The sequence below is a fragment of the Myripristis murdjan genome, chromosome 10, assembly GCF_902150065.1.
Source record: "Myripristis murdjan chromosome 10, fMyrMur1.1, whole genome shotgun sequence".
NCBI classification, from domain to species: Eukaryota; Metazoa; Chordata; class Actinopteri; order Holocentriformes; family Holocentridae; genus Myripristis; species Myripristis murdjan.
The window spans coordinates 25,053,121-25,070,908 of record NC_043989.1 but is presented as its reverse complement, the minus strand read 5'-3'; the positions used below and the strand labels follow the sequence as shown (position 1 = coordinate 25,070,908).

Sequence of the window (17,788 nt, the reverse complement as noted above, 5' to 3'; positions counted from 1 at the left end):
TACCGTTGATCAGACTTCCTCCAGGGGTCTGTCTCTGTTCTCCTCTCCCAGCTCTCGTCACCTCACACTCCTCCAGATCTGTGCCTTTCGACCCCACAGCTGCCTCTCTGTGTCCTTCGCCTCTTTTCTTCTCCTTTCTACCAGATTAGAAAGGGGAAGGAGGGATTTAGAAAGAGAGGGAGCACGCAGAGATGTGTCAGTGTGGCTTATAAAATCAGTGTTTCCCTGTGTCTGCATGTGTGGTGGGGGTATCTTTATCCCATTGAATTGCCTGTTACTACAAGCACTATCATATGTCACTGTAGCCTTTATGCAGTTCAGTGTGACCTCTGGACCTTATTAATGCTTTTGTTTACCCATGAAAGAGCCTATCCTCACATAATTTATATCAGTGTGACACTTCTCAATATATGTACTATGAATTTGCATCATTCACCGATTTATATCAGCCTGAAACGGATGATTAACTCTAATCTGTAAATAAAATAAAGGCCAACTGAGTTTAGGAGGCTTTACCATCGACTACATTTCGGGTTACTGAAGCACAATGAAATAATATACCCTAAGAAAGTAAAACCTGTAAGAAACATACAGAAATAAGCAGATGTTGGAATGCAGGCTCCTCTGTGAACTTAGAGTCCAAATACAAGCCGTCCAAGTGATACTGAGCCGATCTCCTGGCTCTCAGCCCTTTACTTCAATGCAGAGGAAGTGTGCTGGCCGGGACACACAGACCTATTGTACAGCCACAACTAGGAACATTATAATTCATCAGAAGAAGGCTCTCCGGTCGGCTGCTCCGCCCCCAACATCCTTTCCTACGTGCAGTGGGCACAACCTCCCAGAAACTTCAAGGAAAAATACAAAAAACCCCTCGCAGCCTGTTGACACTATGGTGGAATAACGCAATTGTCTGGTTTACGTTCCTCAAACAGGGACGAAGTATGCCTGACTTGGCGTCCACTCAAGTGAATGAGGAAATCTGATTTTCTTCGGGGTGGTTTAATAATGAAACGAGGCCGATGCAGATTTTACCGACTGCTGGATGATGAGGCGCCGCTAACCGCCGATTTCCAGGATACTAGTGACGATGTGGAAAGAGGAATATGATGTTCACTTTGATTTTCTGCTGCAGCTCCTGTAAGTTTTACATGTTAGCCTGAACACCGTGAAACACTTTCTTTTTACTTTTTCACGTCTGAATGGGTGGGAGCTTAAAACGCTCTGCTGCGTGGCAAATGGAAATAGTGAACTGGCAGGCTGTAGTGAAACTTCATCCTGACGCGAAATCATTGTAATCATATTACTGTCTTTTAATATTCCCATATGGACTCAGGGGGTGTCTGTGGCACTGAACAGTCAGCTAAAAGTGGCTCACGTGCTTTATGGTAGTTTTTTAATTTCCTATGGTATCTCTAACATTCCTACAGGGACTAGCGGTGTTACTAGCGAACTTATATGTTTTTTTTTCTCTCTGTCCTATTGACAGTAGGCTCTAGTGATCCCGGCATGATAGCACCTATAGGGACTTAAGGGATTTTTTTCATAAATGTGTGTATTATCTTTCAAAAGTTACAGGGAAGTTCTTTTCATAAGTTTTCCTGTCACGAGGCAAAACTGTGAAATCAATGTAGTGTTGATGTACCAAGAAAAGAGCTGTAGCTGTACTTGTTGAAGCCTAATTGCTCTAAACTGTATTTTCATGGTGGATTTGAACTTTGAACTGTGACCAGCGGTTCTGCAAAATCAATACGAGCCACCTTCTCACCCAGCATGGCCTCAAAAGTTGAGCCAGCACTGTCAACAATGTAGCGAAAAAACCTAATGGATTAAGGTGTTTGACTTGTTCGCTTGCTGACCGTCGCTTAATTCAACAGTAAGTTGCTGGAGTCAGCGGTAAAAACCGTATGAAATGGTGTGAGGTGTTTTCAGTGGCTGGAGGTGATATTGTTATGTCGGTCGACATTCATAAGTCCAATATTGCAACAGTGTCTGCACTGAGATTGTATCTACAAGCCTCAGCAGATGACCTGGCAGTGTTGTCACACACACATACACACAGAGCTTTTGTGTGTGTGTGTGTGTGTGTGTGTGTGTGTGTGTGTGTGTGTGAGAGAGAGAGAGAGAGAGAGAGAGAGAGAGAGAGAGAGAGAGAGAGAAGAGCAAGAGTGGGAGAGTGCACCTCATGCTGTTCATTTCAAAAGCACAACATGCAACAATCTGTGTGTGTATATGAGATATAATAGCATTTGAAATAACAAAAGTGCATAATCTATATATTCAATCTGTGTATGAGGTGGGGAGGGAATGAGCCCCTGATGCAAAATTCACTCACACACACACACACACACACACACACACACACACAGCACACACATGCAGGCACACCTTATAGGTGTGGAGGAGGGTGGCACATAATCACAAAGATTAGCATGTGAGTCACTGGCATGCAGCATCATGCTCTCTCTCTCTCTCTCTCTCCCCCTTCCAGTCTATCTATCTATCTATCTCCGTTTCTCTCTCTCTCTCTCTCTCTCACACACACACACACACACACACTGAGCAACACTGACTGAATAATTGTGGCCTGGGGATATAGAGTCATGGCTTTAGATAGACAAGTAGTTTTAGCAAGGTCAAGTATCTTGGCACAAAAGGCCTGCATTGGATATTTGATACTTACTGTCTCTTCTCGTGTGTGTTTGTATGTAACATTTTCGCATTGGGCAACCTGCTAGATTTTAGCCTCATGACTGATATGAGGTTTGAATGATTGATGAGCTCTCTCAGAGTCAAGTGAATTAATCCGGTCAGGCAAGCAAAAGCAATTTCACCACAAACACTGGGCTAGATATTGTTCTGATGGTTTACCACGGGCTCATTTTGTGTGTGTGTGTCTCTGTGTATCTCTCTGTGTGTGTGTGTGTGTGTGTGTGTGTGTGTGTGTGTGTATTAACATGCAGTCATAGTCTATGATACATCTTTATATATATATATATATGTGTGTGTGTGTGTGTGTGTGTGTGTTTGGTGGACTACAATCCCTCTACTTCCTCTCCCTTTCCAAGTACAGGACACCCGTCTTCCGCTGTATCCATGGTAACCAGCACATCACCACAACAACACAGCGTAGCGTATTGAATTTGCGAGGCTAATGCAATTGGCCTGATCACATTATGCAAAAAAACATCTGAATCATCTGCAGAGAACGCTGACAGTGCCATACAGACGCAGCCAGAGGGAGGAGGTGAATGTGCACTGTCTTGAGAAGTTTCTTGCGGTTATTTGCTAGTAAATACTAAATAAAACCGCTGTTCATGTGTTTCCATTCAGTACTGCGTATTATTAAGTGTTCTGCTCTTTTGTTCTTATGACAGATGATGTGTCTCTGTGGGCTGGGTGGGAGATGTGTCGTGGGCACTGTTAAAAACATCTGCTGTTCTCAACTGGAGAAGGCCCGTTGATTAGATTTGTCTAAGATGACCAGAAAAGAGACATGACTTCTTTCACATATATTTAAATGTTTTCATATGTTACATTGCAAAGTAACAAAAACTGTGTTGTAACTTGTAATTAAAATCAAACCAGCTGCTCTGGGTATTTCAGGTCCAGTTAAAACCCGAACAACATCCAAATTAACATCCCGCTGATTAACTGTGGTATGTAGTTGTGTGCCAAGTACACAGTGGAAACAGCTCGATATCTCAATCAAGCTAACTCATTAGGGCCCAAGCCATAAATAAATAACTAAAGAGGCACTTATTAATACTTAAGTTCTCTGCAATGATTCTTGTCATTCTTCTAGTGATACCTGTGCAGCAGGTCCAAACTTTGTTAAAGAGACTGTCCTTCAAATGAATGTTACATGTTCAGATCTTATACTGGCAAACATCCATCGCGATGTCTGATGTGTCTTTGACTAACACACTGAAACCCTACCAGCTCCAGAGCTGCTCCTCTTTATCTGACCTCTGATCTCCCTGTGGAGGAGAGCATGAGAAAGAGAATCAGGAAATCAACCTGTTTTTTTAACGTGTTAAACTTTAAACTGTCCAAACTATAAGCTGTTAGCCCCAAGTAGCTTAGCTCTGGTTTTTATGTGGATTGTATCTTTAAACTAAAATAAGTGGTTTGTCTGTCTAAGTGAAAAATGAGGTAAAAGTAGTAACAACAGTGGTCATAGTTAAATTTCCTCTTGAAAAAAAAATCACCTTCTGAAAAATCTATCCCACACGTGTCATTTCAGTTGATGAAAATTACAATTAAATAAAAAAGTCTGCATAGATGATCACATTTACCTGTATGCCACCTTAAGTTTACAAGAACGTATTATTTCTGCTTGATCTGTGCTTTAAGGAGGTGAGGAAACTGTTGTCTTTAGTTGTATAAGCATTACTCCCAGTTATGTCACCCAGTAGTATTTCAGTTTGTTTTAAAATAATTTTTGTGTTCGTATTAAAAAGTGTCTCCAAATCATGTGAATAGCAACCTGCGAATTAGTCTCTTTGGTGCAGGAAATAAGCTGTATTGAAGTTAATTTCACAGTCCTCACAAATAGACTTTATAATAAAGTATACTTAGCAGCTTTTCAGGACATTGCAATTTGATATGAGACTTGTGTGGTTCAGTGAAAGCCTTATGTCTTGTTGAAGATGTTATAACATCAAAGCAAAGGATTATAACTTCAAACAGAGTATGTGCAGTGCTTGAATATGGTTATTTCTGTCATTTATACAGTTTACAAGTCATTCCTTGGCAGAAGAAGCTGCATGTTTGCTCTAGTATTTGCAATTGTTTGGCAATTGTTTTTTCCCCCCTAGCTTTAACTAATTTTACAAGATTGCTTGAGTACATTTGGTCTTTTACAGAATCGCCATGCGTCATCCTCACAGTTACACCCATTCACACCTGGGATCTTCCCAGCACAACCACTGCCAAATGTTGGCGAGTGAGCAGACTCACAGGGGGCAGCTGGGGGTTAGGCCCTTTGCTTAAGTGCAAAGGGAAGAAACATTACTCCTCTACTGCTACTCCAGATTTTACACCTTACATTCACTTTACAATCACAAGCCCACTTTCCCAGCTTCTAGGCTATATCACAATATTTCTTTATTGAAGAGTAAATTCGACCTCAGGTTTATGAAAGGCCCACAGATTGTTGCACCGTCACTGCAGTGAAATGGGACATTTAGCAGCAGTGAAACTGGGTCAGTATTGCCACAAGTCATTTGAAAGTCATTTGACTTTTGTTTCTGTTTATGTCAACATATGTCTGCTATTGGGTTTTGTGGTCTGGTTTACAGTGTCTCTTGTTCAGTTTAAGTGAGTAGGCATGTAACGATGGACATGTGCTCTATTCATTAACCTGGGCACCTGCCTGCGCTTGTGTGTTTGTGTGTGTGTTCTCCTACGCAGCGATGCCAACCTCACAGACGTGCTGTCTGACTCGGAGCAGTGTGATCTGGGCAGTCTGGAGCGTTTGGAGCGTGGCAGCACCGACACTCTGGCCAACGGCTGCCGAGCCGACTGTGAGGCCGCCAAGAGGCTTGCCAAACGCCTCTACCACCTCGAGGGCTTCAAACGCTGCGACGTAGCCAGACACCTGGGCAAGAAGTGAGCACGCACACAAACACACACACACACAAACACACACACACACACACAGATGGACTGATAAAACAGCAGAAACAGAGAACAACATATACAGAGATACTTACATGCACATACGTATTCAGACAAGATAAACAGACATAAAGTATTCCTCTATGCACATGTGAAAACAGCACAGATTGATTTACAAACTGACAAAAATCACATTCCAAAACAACACAAGGTCACCACATGCTCTGAACATTAACAGACTGCTCTCTCTCTTCTTCCTGCAGTAATGAGTTTAGCCAGTTGGTGGCGTCAGAGTATCTGAGTTTCTTCGACTTCTCTGGCCTGTCACTGGATCGAGCCCTGAGGTAATGCACTGTCAGCACTCAGTAGTTACGTGTGAGTGTGTGTGGGTGTGTGTGTCGTACATGTGTATTCTTCCCCACATTGCCTCTTCACAAGGCATTAGCTGTGTGCTAATCAAGCTGTCATGTTGCATCCAGCTGCAGGCTGTGCAGCACGTCACTGCCTTGTACCTGACATGTTGTTGTCTAAACTGCTGCCTTCAGCTCAGAAGGCCTGATGTGTGCACTTCACACTGGAGTGATACCACATGCTGAGATGTGCTGTTGTCCAAAAATTACTTGTAGCACACTCCTGCATTAATTTGGGTTGGATTTTTTTTCTTATCAATTTGATGTGTTAGTTTTTGATAATGATTTTTACAATAGTAATATCTGGAGGAAGCGAGGAACCCTTTTATTTTTAGCATAATAAGCATTTTGTATTTCATGTTCATAACAAATGCATCTAAATTGGGTAATGCAGAAATGTAGTTGCTGGCACTGAAATTAAACGTTTTTTCTTGTAAATTGTATTCGTTTCCTCAGCTTTACTTTAGGAGCTCAGCTTTAAAAAGCATCGTCAACTTTAGAAAAGACAAACTGTCCATACATGATACTAAAGTATAGTAGTGTTTTATTTTTTAAGGTTACGTTATGCACAGATGTCAAAAGTTCTTTAATGCCAGAACTAATTACCGTATTTCACCAATTAATCGCCGGGCCGCAAATAGCCGCCTGGTTCTTTTAAACGCCTCAGGTCTGCACCCATTTTGTGTATTATAGCCGCACAGTTACTGTGCGGCTAACTGTTTCTGAAAACTTCCGTTTTCTGTCAAAATAAGAGAGCTAGCTAACGTTAGAAAAAAAGGGTGTACCGTAATCTTAAATGACCTACTAACTCTTATTTTGACAGAAAACGGAAGTGTCAGAGGGAACGATTCGCAGCGCGAGGCGTTTGCACTATGTTTGTATGTACAGATATGTTTACCTTATGCCTTACAGTACTTTTGTACTAAAAAATATGTTGGACGGTAACTGTCATCACAATAATGGCCTGGTGTAGGTCTGTGTAAAAATAAATAAAGGCCTGCAGCGAATACCCGCCTGGTTCTTTTAAACGCCTGGGGTCCAAGTTGATTTTGCGTATTAAACGCCCGGGCGATTAATTGGGGAAATACGGTATGCCTTTTTCAACAATGATTGCAACACTTTGACCCACTGTTGACCTTGTAATGTCATCTGCGTGTGGCAGGAACTTCTTGAAGGCCTTTCCGCTGATGGGGGAGACCCAGGAGAGAGAGAGGGTCCTTGTACATTTCTCAAAACGCTTCTGCCACTGCAGCCCACAGACACCCACCTCTGAAGGTTAGGTCATGAGGGTGATGATGCTGATGATACTGGTGATGATGATGAGGATGATTATAATGAACAGAAAAAAAATGTTAATAGCTTCTTACTGACACAAAAACAGTGCTGAAAATTAAATCAAGCAGTTTTTTTGTCTGAACTACACAAAACATTGGCAAGAAAGGTGATCTATAAAAATGTACGTGGAGATGGAAGATATGGACAAAATCAAATATTTTTGACCAAATATGTAAATATCAATATTGTGATAATATTTTAGTGATGATGGCACTTTCATATGATATTTGCTCACAAGAAACTTATGACAAACCATCATTAGTAATGTAGACACGATGACCAAACAGATTGAGACAAATAATAAAACAGCTATATCTAACAAGTTAAGAACATGTCATCTTTTTACTGTAATGTGACCTTTAAACCAGGAAAACTCAGGGCCCTCTCTGTAGATATGTGTCTTACTGAGCGATGTTTTTTTCCTGGGATGGCAAAGGTATGAGCTAATTTATTTACATTCATTCTCTACAGCCTTTCCCTAAAGTTAGCCATAACCAATTTATGCCTAATCCTAACCTTAACCAGTAAGCCAAAATGATCACTCAAAATAAAAATAAAAAAATGATTTTGCCGTCCTTGATTTGTCTATGCATGTACAGTAGAGTATGTGAGTGTGTGGTAGGGCATGTGTCTTTGTTTGTGTGTATGTGTGTAGCAGAGCAGCATGACATTCAGGTGACCTTAACATTGTGTGTTGTTCCCCTGCAGATGGAGCCCACACATTAACCTGTGCCCTCATGCTGCTCAACACTGATCTACATGGACACGTATGGACTGAGTTTTTCTAAGTTTTCAATTACACTGGTATCATAGGAGTCAATTAAAGTCCACCGACCAAACAAATTCCTCTTGCAAAGCTGGCAAAAGAGTGTAAACAGTCCATTGTCAGCAGTGGCATACGTCCACTTCCTCTTTTTCCATCTCTTTCTTCTTCTGTCTTTGTTTGTCTGCCTGCCCGTCTCTTTCTCTCTCTGTCTCCCTTCATCCCTTTCCATCTCTCTCTTCCCTCCCCGGCCTACTTTCTGACCTGTTTCTGTCTCTCCTCTGTTCTAATAGTCTCATCCGTTCATTTTTTAACTGGAGCGCCAAGGTCTGGGCGACAGAACTCGATCATAGGTCCTAGGCTGTCTTGCTCTGCTCTTTTAACACGACTCGTCATAAGTTAACAATTTTAGTGAATACCCTTTCTCTAACAAATATCCTTCCTTTTTCTCTTTTTTCCGTGGCTTTTGCTCCCTTTCAAATCCTTCCCCCTCTAACCATAACTGGTACCCTGGTCTCTCTCTGCCCCTGCAGGTGGTAAGTATGTTTATAGTCCTAACACAAGCCCTGTCCCTCATTTGTTTATGTCTGGGCAGCTGACAATGTGATTCATATTGTTAATATTAAAATTAATATTCAAATTATGTCCATAATAGAGGATACACCAATGTTAATACAGTTAGTAATCAGGCCAATATGAAGCTAAAACTGGGTAATGTATTAGAAACTTGCTGAAATAATAAAATTTTAGAGATCCAGGTGAAAATGTATGGCAACTTGATTTTATGCAGTTTGCATTTATCCTGCTTTTTCATGTCAAAATGGATGTTGTGAAAAGAGTCTACTTCAGTTAGGCTACATGACTTAAAATAATAAAGGTTTGTGACCTGCTAGCTTTGCATAAAAGTAAGTAGATTTGTGAACTTTGAGTAGTTAATCTAATTGGATTATGGCCTTGAATTATGTCACAATACCCTTTTGTCACCAAAAACAGTGGATATTTTGAATGAATAAAGTGTAATATCATTTTGTTAAAAATGTTACTTCTCATCCTGAGTATCCCAGCTTCGGTGATGCTACTTCTCCCAGAAAAGTGCACAGGGCCATCAGTTGTGAGGCCTCCTCCATTTTCACCACATTAGTCACTACAGTCACAGTTCTCATGTAAACTTTGCTGTAGCAGTGGTGTGTCAGTGTGTGTGTCTTCTGATCTAGACTACAGTTTAGGTTCATATATAAACCAGCATACATGCACTAATTCTAAACACTGGCCTTACGCATGGAAAAACAAATCCCAGGATGGAAATCTGCTTTTCTTGTGCCGCCATCCCTGGGAAGGTTAGAGGTCAGAGGTCAGAGGTCAGGGTTGGATTAAGAGCAGCACTAACTGGGCAACACAGGAGCCTAAAATGCTGCTCCTTGAGATGAGGGATGGGCTGTCAAACCACAAGGACAAGCTGCTGTCCCAAAACGGGCCCAAATTACAACGTTCTTTTAATACCACCTTTTTCATTGGTGGTGGTTCACCTGCTTTGGTGGCCTAATGCTTCTTACTATAAAAAAACAGGCAAGGCAAAGCTGATTCTAGATCAGTGAGACTCCCTGCCCCCAAACAACCCCCCTCCATCTGCTAATCCAAGCAGAGCTCCAGCAGCATAACACTGCCACCCAGTGGAAGATTCATGAAGTGCACTCAGGTTGATGCGGATGAATATGCAACCCTTTCCAAGAAGAATATTTAAGGGAGGTCATATTTCTTCAGAAGTGTGAACTGGCTTTGTTCTCCTCCCCTCAGAATATCGGGAAGAAAATGTCCTGCCAGCAGTTCATCAGTAACCTGGATGGCCTCAATAATGGCAAAGACTTCCCCAAAGACTTATTAAAGGTACAGATCTGCTCCTGAGACAGTACAGCCACCAAAAAGTGCTTACTGTTTGCCTGCTTGGTCGTCATTTTCTCTTAGACAGGGACTTCTTCTCACATTCCAACTCTGTAAGCAAATCAAAAACATCTTCAAAACATTTCTATAAAATCTCTCGTCTCTTTTGCCTACACAGGTCTTGTATAACTCAATCAAGAATGAGAAGCTCGAGTGGGCAATGTGAGTATGCATTCTGTATTTACCACAGGAAAAGTGTTTAGAGTATGCAAGCTCTTCAGAAGTATGTCAACTTAAATGCCTCCTACTTCAGGTTATGTATATGGTTGTGTGTGTGTGTGTGTGTGTGTGTGTGTGTGTGTGTGTGTGTGTGTGTGTGCAGTGAGGAGGAGGAGCTGAGGAAGAGTCTGTCGGAGCTGGTGGAGGAGCAGTGTGAGGGCGGGAGTAAACGTGTTGCCAGGGTAACAGACGGCAGTAACCCTTTCATCGCCATCCCCATCCTCCTCAACGCCGTCACCTACAAACACGGAGTACTGAACCGCAAGAGTCACGCAGACATGGATGGAAAACGCAGTGAGTGCATGTGCAGACATACACATACACACACACACACACACATACACACAAATTTGATTGATGTTCTCAAATACCTTCTCAATAATTGTACTGTACAATACTGTTATTGTGATAAGTTGTTTTTTCTCCTCGTTCTGTGTCTGTGTTTTGGTATATTTTAATCTGTCACTGCTTCTTTCTCTGTCTTTCTTGTCCTCTCTCTCTCTCTCTCTCCCTCCCTCTGTCTCCCTCGGTCTCTCTCTCTCTGTCTCCCTCCCTTTTCCTCCATCTGTTTCTGACTCTGCATCTCTCAGCCCCACGGGGTCGCCGTGGCTGGAAGAAGTTTTATGCGGTTCTGAAGGGGATGATCTTGTATCTCCAGAAGGTACCGCATCTCACTCTCTGCTCCGTTGCCATAGCAACACACATCCACCACCGCAGTGACAGCGGTGCTGGTTGCTGCTAGCTGCTCTGCTGTGTGTGTGTGTGTGTGTGTGTGTGTGTGTGTGTGTGTGTGCGCGTGAGAGAGAGCGAGGATGAGGCATGGCTGCTGTAGTGTATGTTTGTCTCCCCCTGCTGGTAGTAAAGCTGTACTGGCCATATGTGTGTCTATGAAGTCATCGAGGTGGAGCTGCAAAATGAAACTGTCATCAGCAGTGTGATATTTCAGGGTCACAGTATTTTATATTGTTTTTGTGAGCATGGGCATTAGTGTCGGGAAGAGAGAAGTTATGTTCCAGGCCTCTCATTTAATGGCGACTGTTCTGTGCGCCCTAAGGTGAAGTTGCCCATGAGTGTTAACCTTAACCAATGTACACATACATTTGACACTCCAGGTATCAGCTTCCTAAGAGAGGAAATAACTAAACTAACCCATGCAAAACAACACGTACTGGCAAAAACTTTCCTCTGTAATAAAAAAATGATCCTCTGTTGTTGAGTGCTGCTTGTTTTTCTTCTCCTCCCCAGGACGAGTATAAGCCGGATGCAGACCTGTCGGAGGTGGACCTGAAGAATGCTGTGCGCATCCACCACGCCTTAGCCACCCGCGCCACCGACTACAGCAAGCGTGCCAACGTGTTGAAGCTGAAGACCTCAGACTGGAGGGTGTTCCTGCTGCAGGCCCCGTGAGTCACACGCTGCAAGCTCATTTTTGCATGTTGCCTTGTCCTGACTGCATCTGTGCTTCTAAGCAGCACGTTGCCACAGCGGATGCCTTCTGCGCTGCAAACACAGAGTCAGATGTAAACAAACCGCGGACTCACTTTATGTGACAAAATGGCTGAGTCGTAGCAGAAAAGTTAATGTGGTGCAACAAAAATAAAGACAGAATGTCTGTTGATGCTTTGGGGAAAGGAGGCTTGCCTTGCTTGCAGCCTATCAAGACAAACTCAGATAATAATGGGAGCGTTTTTTTTTTACTTCTGTATTTATTTATTTATTCTTTTTTTTGTCAAGCTCGCTTGTTATGCATGCTGACAGGATGTTGTGTCACACTTGTAAAAATGCAGATTCTCCTAAAAGTCAGTCAGTCAGTGATACAGGAATAGACCTTTTTCACAGCAGCCATTTTGACATGAAATAGCAGGTAAACACAAGAGGTACTAATGACATTAATGAAGGTCCTGTTCCATGCAGGTCTAACAGAGTTGGGGTCCTGGTGTTCATGCTGGCTCATTGGAAAGACTCTGCTACAGAACCTTAATTAATGTCATTAGAAACACCTGCGTCATTAGAAATGTCATTAGAAACACATGTTGGATGTAGAATAATGTTTTAACAGCAGATAATAGACACTGGTATTTAAATGAAAGAAATGCTGGTCGATAATAATATAATTAAAATTACAGTCTGTTAATTGTAGTAACTGTCTGTTTCTCACTCACCTTTTCTCAGACAGTTAAATGTACCAGACTTCCTTCCGGAGGAGCATAGGTGTGAATGTGAACTAAAATAAATAGACAGAGAAACACGACTCAGCAGTCGTTACTCTCTCTCTGTCTCTCCAGGAGCGAGGAGGAAATGATGTCGTGGATTTTCCGGATAAATCTTGTGGCGGCGCTGTTCTCCGCCCCAGCGTTCCCTGCTGCCATCGGCTCTATGAAGAAGTTTTGTCGGCCCCTCCTGCCGTCCTCAACCACCAGACTCAACCAGGTACATAGTGCTATGCACACACACACACACACACCCACACCCACCTTAACCTCTTTCTTCATCAGATTTGATAAAGCGCACACACACACACTCACACAAACACACTTAAGACATAGGCTTATAGACTTATAGACACCTACACAGCAAAAAATCAGTTTCTGATTAAAGAAAAATCTTGAAATAGTTTACACTGGGAGCAAGTGAAAGTATTTTTACTGTTTTCCAGGGGGAAAAAATATATTTTAGGCTATTAGTAGACTAAATGACTTGTTAAGATAGATATTATTTGCATTATGTATTTTACCAACTTATGCACGAACAGCTACAGTCTTCCACACAAACATTTGTTCTCTACACAGTTCTATTTGTGTGTATCTCTGATTGGCTGTTTTGGGGGTCTTCTGGTGTTTCTCGGGGCTGTGATTGGTTCAGGAGGAGCAGCTGCTGAGTCATGAGAGCAAGCTGAAGCAGATGAGCCTGGAGGTGGAGGAGCACCGGAAAAACCCGCCCTCGCCCGACCCCAAGAGCCGCGAGTGGGAGGAGTACCGCCTCAAAGAGCACTACCTCACGTACGAGGTACAGTCCTCTGGGCAGAGACTTGTTCATTTTAAAAAATTATTTATTTCATTAGTTTTACCCAAGAAAAAAAAAACAAAAAACTGAGAGATGAAGAAAGTGAGAGTAGATGTCACTTTTATACTGTTTTCTCTTTTTATTTCTTTTGTATTTGCTTTAAGGTGAGTTTAAGCCCCAGTCTGTATTAATTTGTGATTATATCAAATATTAATTTTTCACATCATATTTTTTAAAAGTGTCACAAAATCTCATAATAACTCAAAGTGTTGGTCCAGTTTAAATGGTTGGTTCACTTTAACATTTATTAATGATACAGTTGTAAACATGGCAACCATGTAAGTCTCATGGTTTTAATTGATTGAAAATGTAAATTTTTATATCAATACCTCAGTCAAACAAATGATGAACAGTACCTCAGTAAAATAAAATTAAATACAAAAACACTCCACCATTAACAAAGCCGGTAGTGAGGCAACAGAGGTCCAGAATTTATCTCTTTTTCCTTTTCCTTTTTGTCTTTTTTTGTTTGTGTTTCATGCTGTCTTGGTGTCTCTCCTCCCCTCTCTCCATGAGCAGAAAAGCCGGTATGAGACGTACATCAGCCTGCTGCAGGCCAAGCTGCGCGCTGAGACAGACGACCTGGAGAAGATCGAAAGCAGCGTGATGAGCGGCCTGATGGGGGAGGGTGGTCGGCCCGGCCGCGAGGGCCACCTCCGTAAGACGCAGTCCTCCCCGTCCATCAGCCAGGCTCACAGCGGGCTCAATGGGAGAAGCACCGGACGCACTGCCCCAGGACAGAGGAGCTGAGGGGGGGGGGAGGCAGAGACCGCGACCCATAAAGCAACAACCCTCCAAGCCAAACTAGCTTGATCCTACATCATCATCTTGATTGGGTTTTTCCTTTGTTTTTGTTTTTTGGGTCCTCTGTTCTTCTTGGCTCTGCTCCTGGGCTGATGGACAGTTGTATCTGTTGCACTTGGTGGTAGTAGTGGTGGGGGGAGGGGGGGCAGTTACAGGACAGATGACGTCACCTTCCTCCCTAGAAATTATCAGCGCTTGTTAGAAATCTGTGGCCCTGAGCAATAGATGAAGGACCTACCCTCCATCCTTGACAACTGATCCTGCCAAACCTCAGTTCTTTTTATTGCACATTAAATTGATCATAATTGTGATCACTATTTATCATGATATTATCAGTATTATTTTGAAGTGCAAGTAAGATCGATGAAATTGTCAGTTGTCTTTTGTTGAAATGTTTATAGTTATGAGCAGATTGAGGAAATCATAGTTTTTTTTTTTGTTTGTTTGTTTGAGGTTAGAAAGAAGAACAAGGAGAGGACAGTATATGTGTTTAATCCACTGTCATGAAAAATGTGGAGCAGATTCCTTACAGCTGTCAGGCTAATGTTACGTCCTGCACGCCATTGGGGGGCTCTGTCCTGTCCTTGTCCTTCAGTCCCGAGGTGGGGCGGTGACAGTTCTGGGGCGGGAGGTGGTACTACTGTAGCATTTTACTTTCTCACTTGCTCTCAGTCACACTGTTCCTCACAGGCCTGTGTGTGCAGATACAGCATATCTGTCCCAGTGTTACAAAAATTGTACTCTTGAACGCTCACAGCCATGAACTCAGATGAACTTGTGGAAGGATCGAGTCCCTGTATGTGGAGTCTATTTATTTATTTATTTAATTTTTAAAACTTTAATTTACAGTCAGAGAGTTTTGCAGAGCACACATGCTCTTTTTCAGCAGCGCCCCGCTTCATGGTCATGTAATTACACACCGCCTCATCTGTGTGAGCTGCCCAGTACATCCACTTTTTGATGGAAGTTGCCTACCTTGCTCAAGGGCACCTTGACACTAGAGTTACTCATTCAGGTGTCAGATATTCCCCAACAGATGCAGGGATTTGAACCAGTGAGCTTTGCGTCACAAGCCATTTTCTCTGATATTTGGGGCACCGCAGCCCTTAATACTGACATGTATTTAATTATTATGTGTTTGGTTTCCCTCCAACTTAAGGCTGAACTTGATAAGGATAAGTGACTGAATGAAAGCACTGTGCCATGTTCTGTTCCTACGGTTCCTCCTCACTGCTCTTTTAATGTCATGACAAGTCCACTGACTGTTTGCTGGAGCTGATTTCAAACTAGAGATGGTCGACTGGTAGGTTTCTGAAGATGGAAATGAAGGACAGGAACAGGAAAGTACGGGTGGGAGGCACATGAAAGAATCTGCTGGTGTGTGTTTCGATCAAGCAAATACGTGCGGTTGTGTGAATTGACGTGTTTAAGTGCTTGCAGTTGAGACGTTGAAGCTGTAGGCAACAGAAATAAGTCATTAAAGCAGGGTCATGTTTTGTATTAAGGTTTCAAAAGTGCTATTTGGCGTGCTTGCTGAGAAACAATGCCACGGCCTTCTGTTGAGTAAGACCGGCGTCACAATCAGGCTCTGGCTCCTCAAAAGTACCTCAGCACAAAGACAGCTGTCATCCTGTTGACTAGGGATGGACCAATACCTCTTTGTCACTGCCCATACCATCTCCAATACAAAAAAATCAAGTCACTCTGCTTTGATCTGTAACACACTACATAGGCCTCTTGGTGTCCTATCTTAATACTGGAGGAATTCACTAATACTAATACCGTATTAAGACTTGTAATGGACATTTAACAGTACTGTTGTTTCTGTATTACTGGCATCATTCCCAAAAGTGGATAAAACATGAAGACAAGCAAGATGTTTTTGGGGGACAGCAGAGAGACTGGCTGGTTGGAGAGCACAGCAGCAGGACTGCTCCAGCTGAGCATGCTAAAGCCACGAACACTGCTAGGATCCTGGAATGGAGAGGGCAGGACGGCTCCACCAGCAGAGTAGGTGTCAACACATCCTCCATATGGGTTATGAGGAGGAGGAGGATGGACTTTGTTCAGTAAAGACTGGCTTTGGTTTTCCAAACAGGAGGCTGTCTCTGCTGACTAAGAGGACAGCTAAATAAAACGGAAAACTGATGTCCTTTGCAAGAAGAGGAATGTGACATGTTGAGACTTTTTCATGGAAGGATTGTGTGTGAGGAGGTGGGAGGGGCACTGGTACCGCTGTTTTTGAGCACCTTAATTGATCCCTACCCAACCCAGTTCTACACATAAATACACATATTTCCTCTTCCTACCTAATGTGCTTTTGACACAACTGTAGATCAGAGAGCTAGCGGCCCCTCAGCAGCATGCGTTCCTGTGGACACAACCAGAGCTGAGCGTATCTAGGGTATTAATAATCATATCTGCTCTGGACACAGCACTGCTGCTCCCTGTATCACCCAACACTGACTGACAGGATCTGAGATCCTTTGGGACTGGGCTGGAAACCTGGAATCACAGCTGGAACTCTGGAGTCGAATCCTTGTACAGACCAAAATCCTGGAAATGAGTTGAATTTTCAGAGAGGAGCTACCATTTTATAAAGCTGTAATGTTAGGATTAAATAACTGCTTTCTTACTGGGAGACTTCCCCTTATAGTCACTTTGGCTGTTGTGCTAACCATAGTTTCCCAATGTTCTAGGATAGGCCTGTGCTGTAATATAGGATTGTGAAAGAAAAAAATAATTGTTCATTGTTTTGTTTTATTTAAAAAAAAAAAAAGAAAATACAATTTCGGCACTTTGATGTCAGCATTGTATCTGGATTTTTTTTGTATATCTGAACTGTTTTTTGACAGGATGCTCATACTATGTAAAGGACATATTTACTGAATATTTAGTCTGTGCTTCATAAAGTAAGCTTTTATACAGATTATCGTGATTGTGATGAATTCTGCACTAAAACAGTCAGGATTGTTTTGCTCTCGGTGCCCTTTATGTGGTTGATGTTATGTCAGTATAACAGAAATATGCTTGGCGCAAAATTTAGAACAGTTTTCATCCCATCTCCATGCAAAATATGAAACGCGGGATTTAAAAGTCATGTTTTTTTACTCAGACACCCTTCATCTTGACAAGTTTGCTGACAGTTTGGAGTCTAGGCAGTGAGCTTCTTCTGGCACCATAGTGCCATCTCAAAACAGAGAATCAAAACTTGTGTAAGTGGGGAATCAGTAACACCCCACCTACTGAACTGGATTTACCATTTTCATCTTGTTTTTTAAAACTTATTTAAACTTTGGCATTTCTGTCTATACCCCTGTCGACCATGGGACATACACAGGTTTTCTGGAGGATCTTTATTAATTTTGTTTAGCGTGCAGTTTAGAGGTAATTTGGAAGGCTAGCACATTAGCCACTTCCAATATAAAAGCGTTTGCAACTGGACCAAAGAAGTAATAATCTCAACTCCAGGGCTGTGCCAGCAGACTCTTATTCATCCTGGACCAGGTATTTGGCAGAGCTCTTTGGTTCAAATGTTGACAGCAAGCTGAGGCAGGAACAAATCAGATTCAGGAAATGTTAGACCATTATCCAACAGAGCCTGCAAGTACATGCCGTCGTCTTAAAAAACAAA

General features: G+C 42.4%; 1 protein-coding gene across 2 annotated transcripts in view; it reads left to right on the top strand.

Moving 5' to 3' along the window:
• The window catches only part of psd2 (pleckstrin and Sec7 domain containing 2), a 42,872-nt gene extending 25,789 nt beyond the window's left edge, over window positions 1-17,083 (top strand). The window contains exons 1-13 of one of the 2 annotated variants that reach the window (XM_030062472.1): window positions 835-1,140; window positions 5,416-5,613; window positions 5,886-5,966; window positions 7,195-7,307; window positions 8,076-8,134; window positions 9,925-10,014; window positions 10,187-10,230; window positions 10,391-10,581; window positions 10,878-10,948; window positions 11,533-11,690; window positions 12,573-12,717; window positions 13,150-13,293; window positions 13,870-14,100. In XM_030062472.1, the coding sequence (XP_029918332.1) occupies window positions 1,091-1,140; window positions 5,416-5,613; window positions 5,886-5,966; window positions 7,195-7,307; window positions 8,076-8,134; window positions 9,925-10,014; window positions 10,187-10,230; window positions 10,391-10,581; window positions 10,878-10,948; window positions 11,533-11,690; window positions 12,573-12,717; window positions 13,150-13,293; window positions 13,870-14,100 (1,575 nt within the window). In that variant the 5' untranslated portion in view covers window positions 835-1,090. Of the gene's footprint in view, window positions 1-834; window positions 1,141-5,415; window positions 5,614-5,885; window positions 5,967-7,194; window positions 7,308-8,075; window positions 8,135-9,924; window positions 10,015-10,186; window positions 10,231-10,390; window positions 10,582-10,877; window positions 10,949-11,532; window positions 11,691-12,572; window positions 12,718-13,149; window positions 13,294-13,869 lie in introns of those variants that run through there. The other variant, XM_030062471.1, reaches the window with a different exon arrangement.
• Window positions 17,084-17,788: the final 705 nt, after the last annotated feature.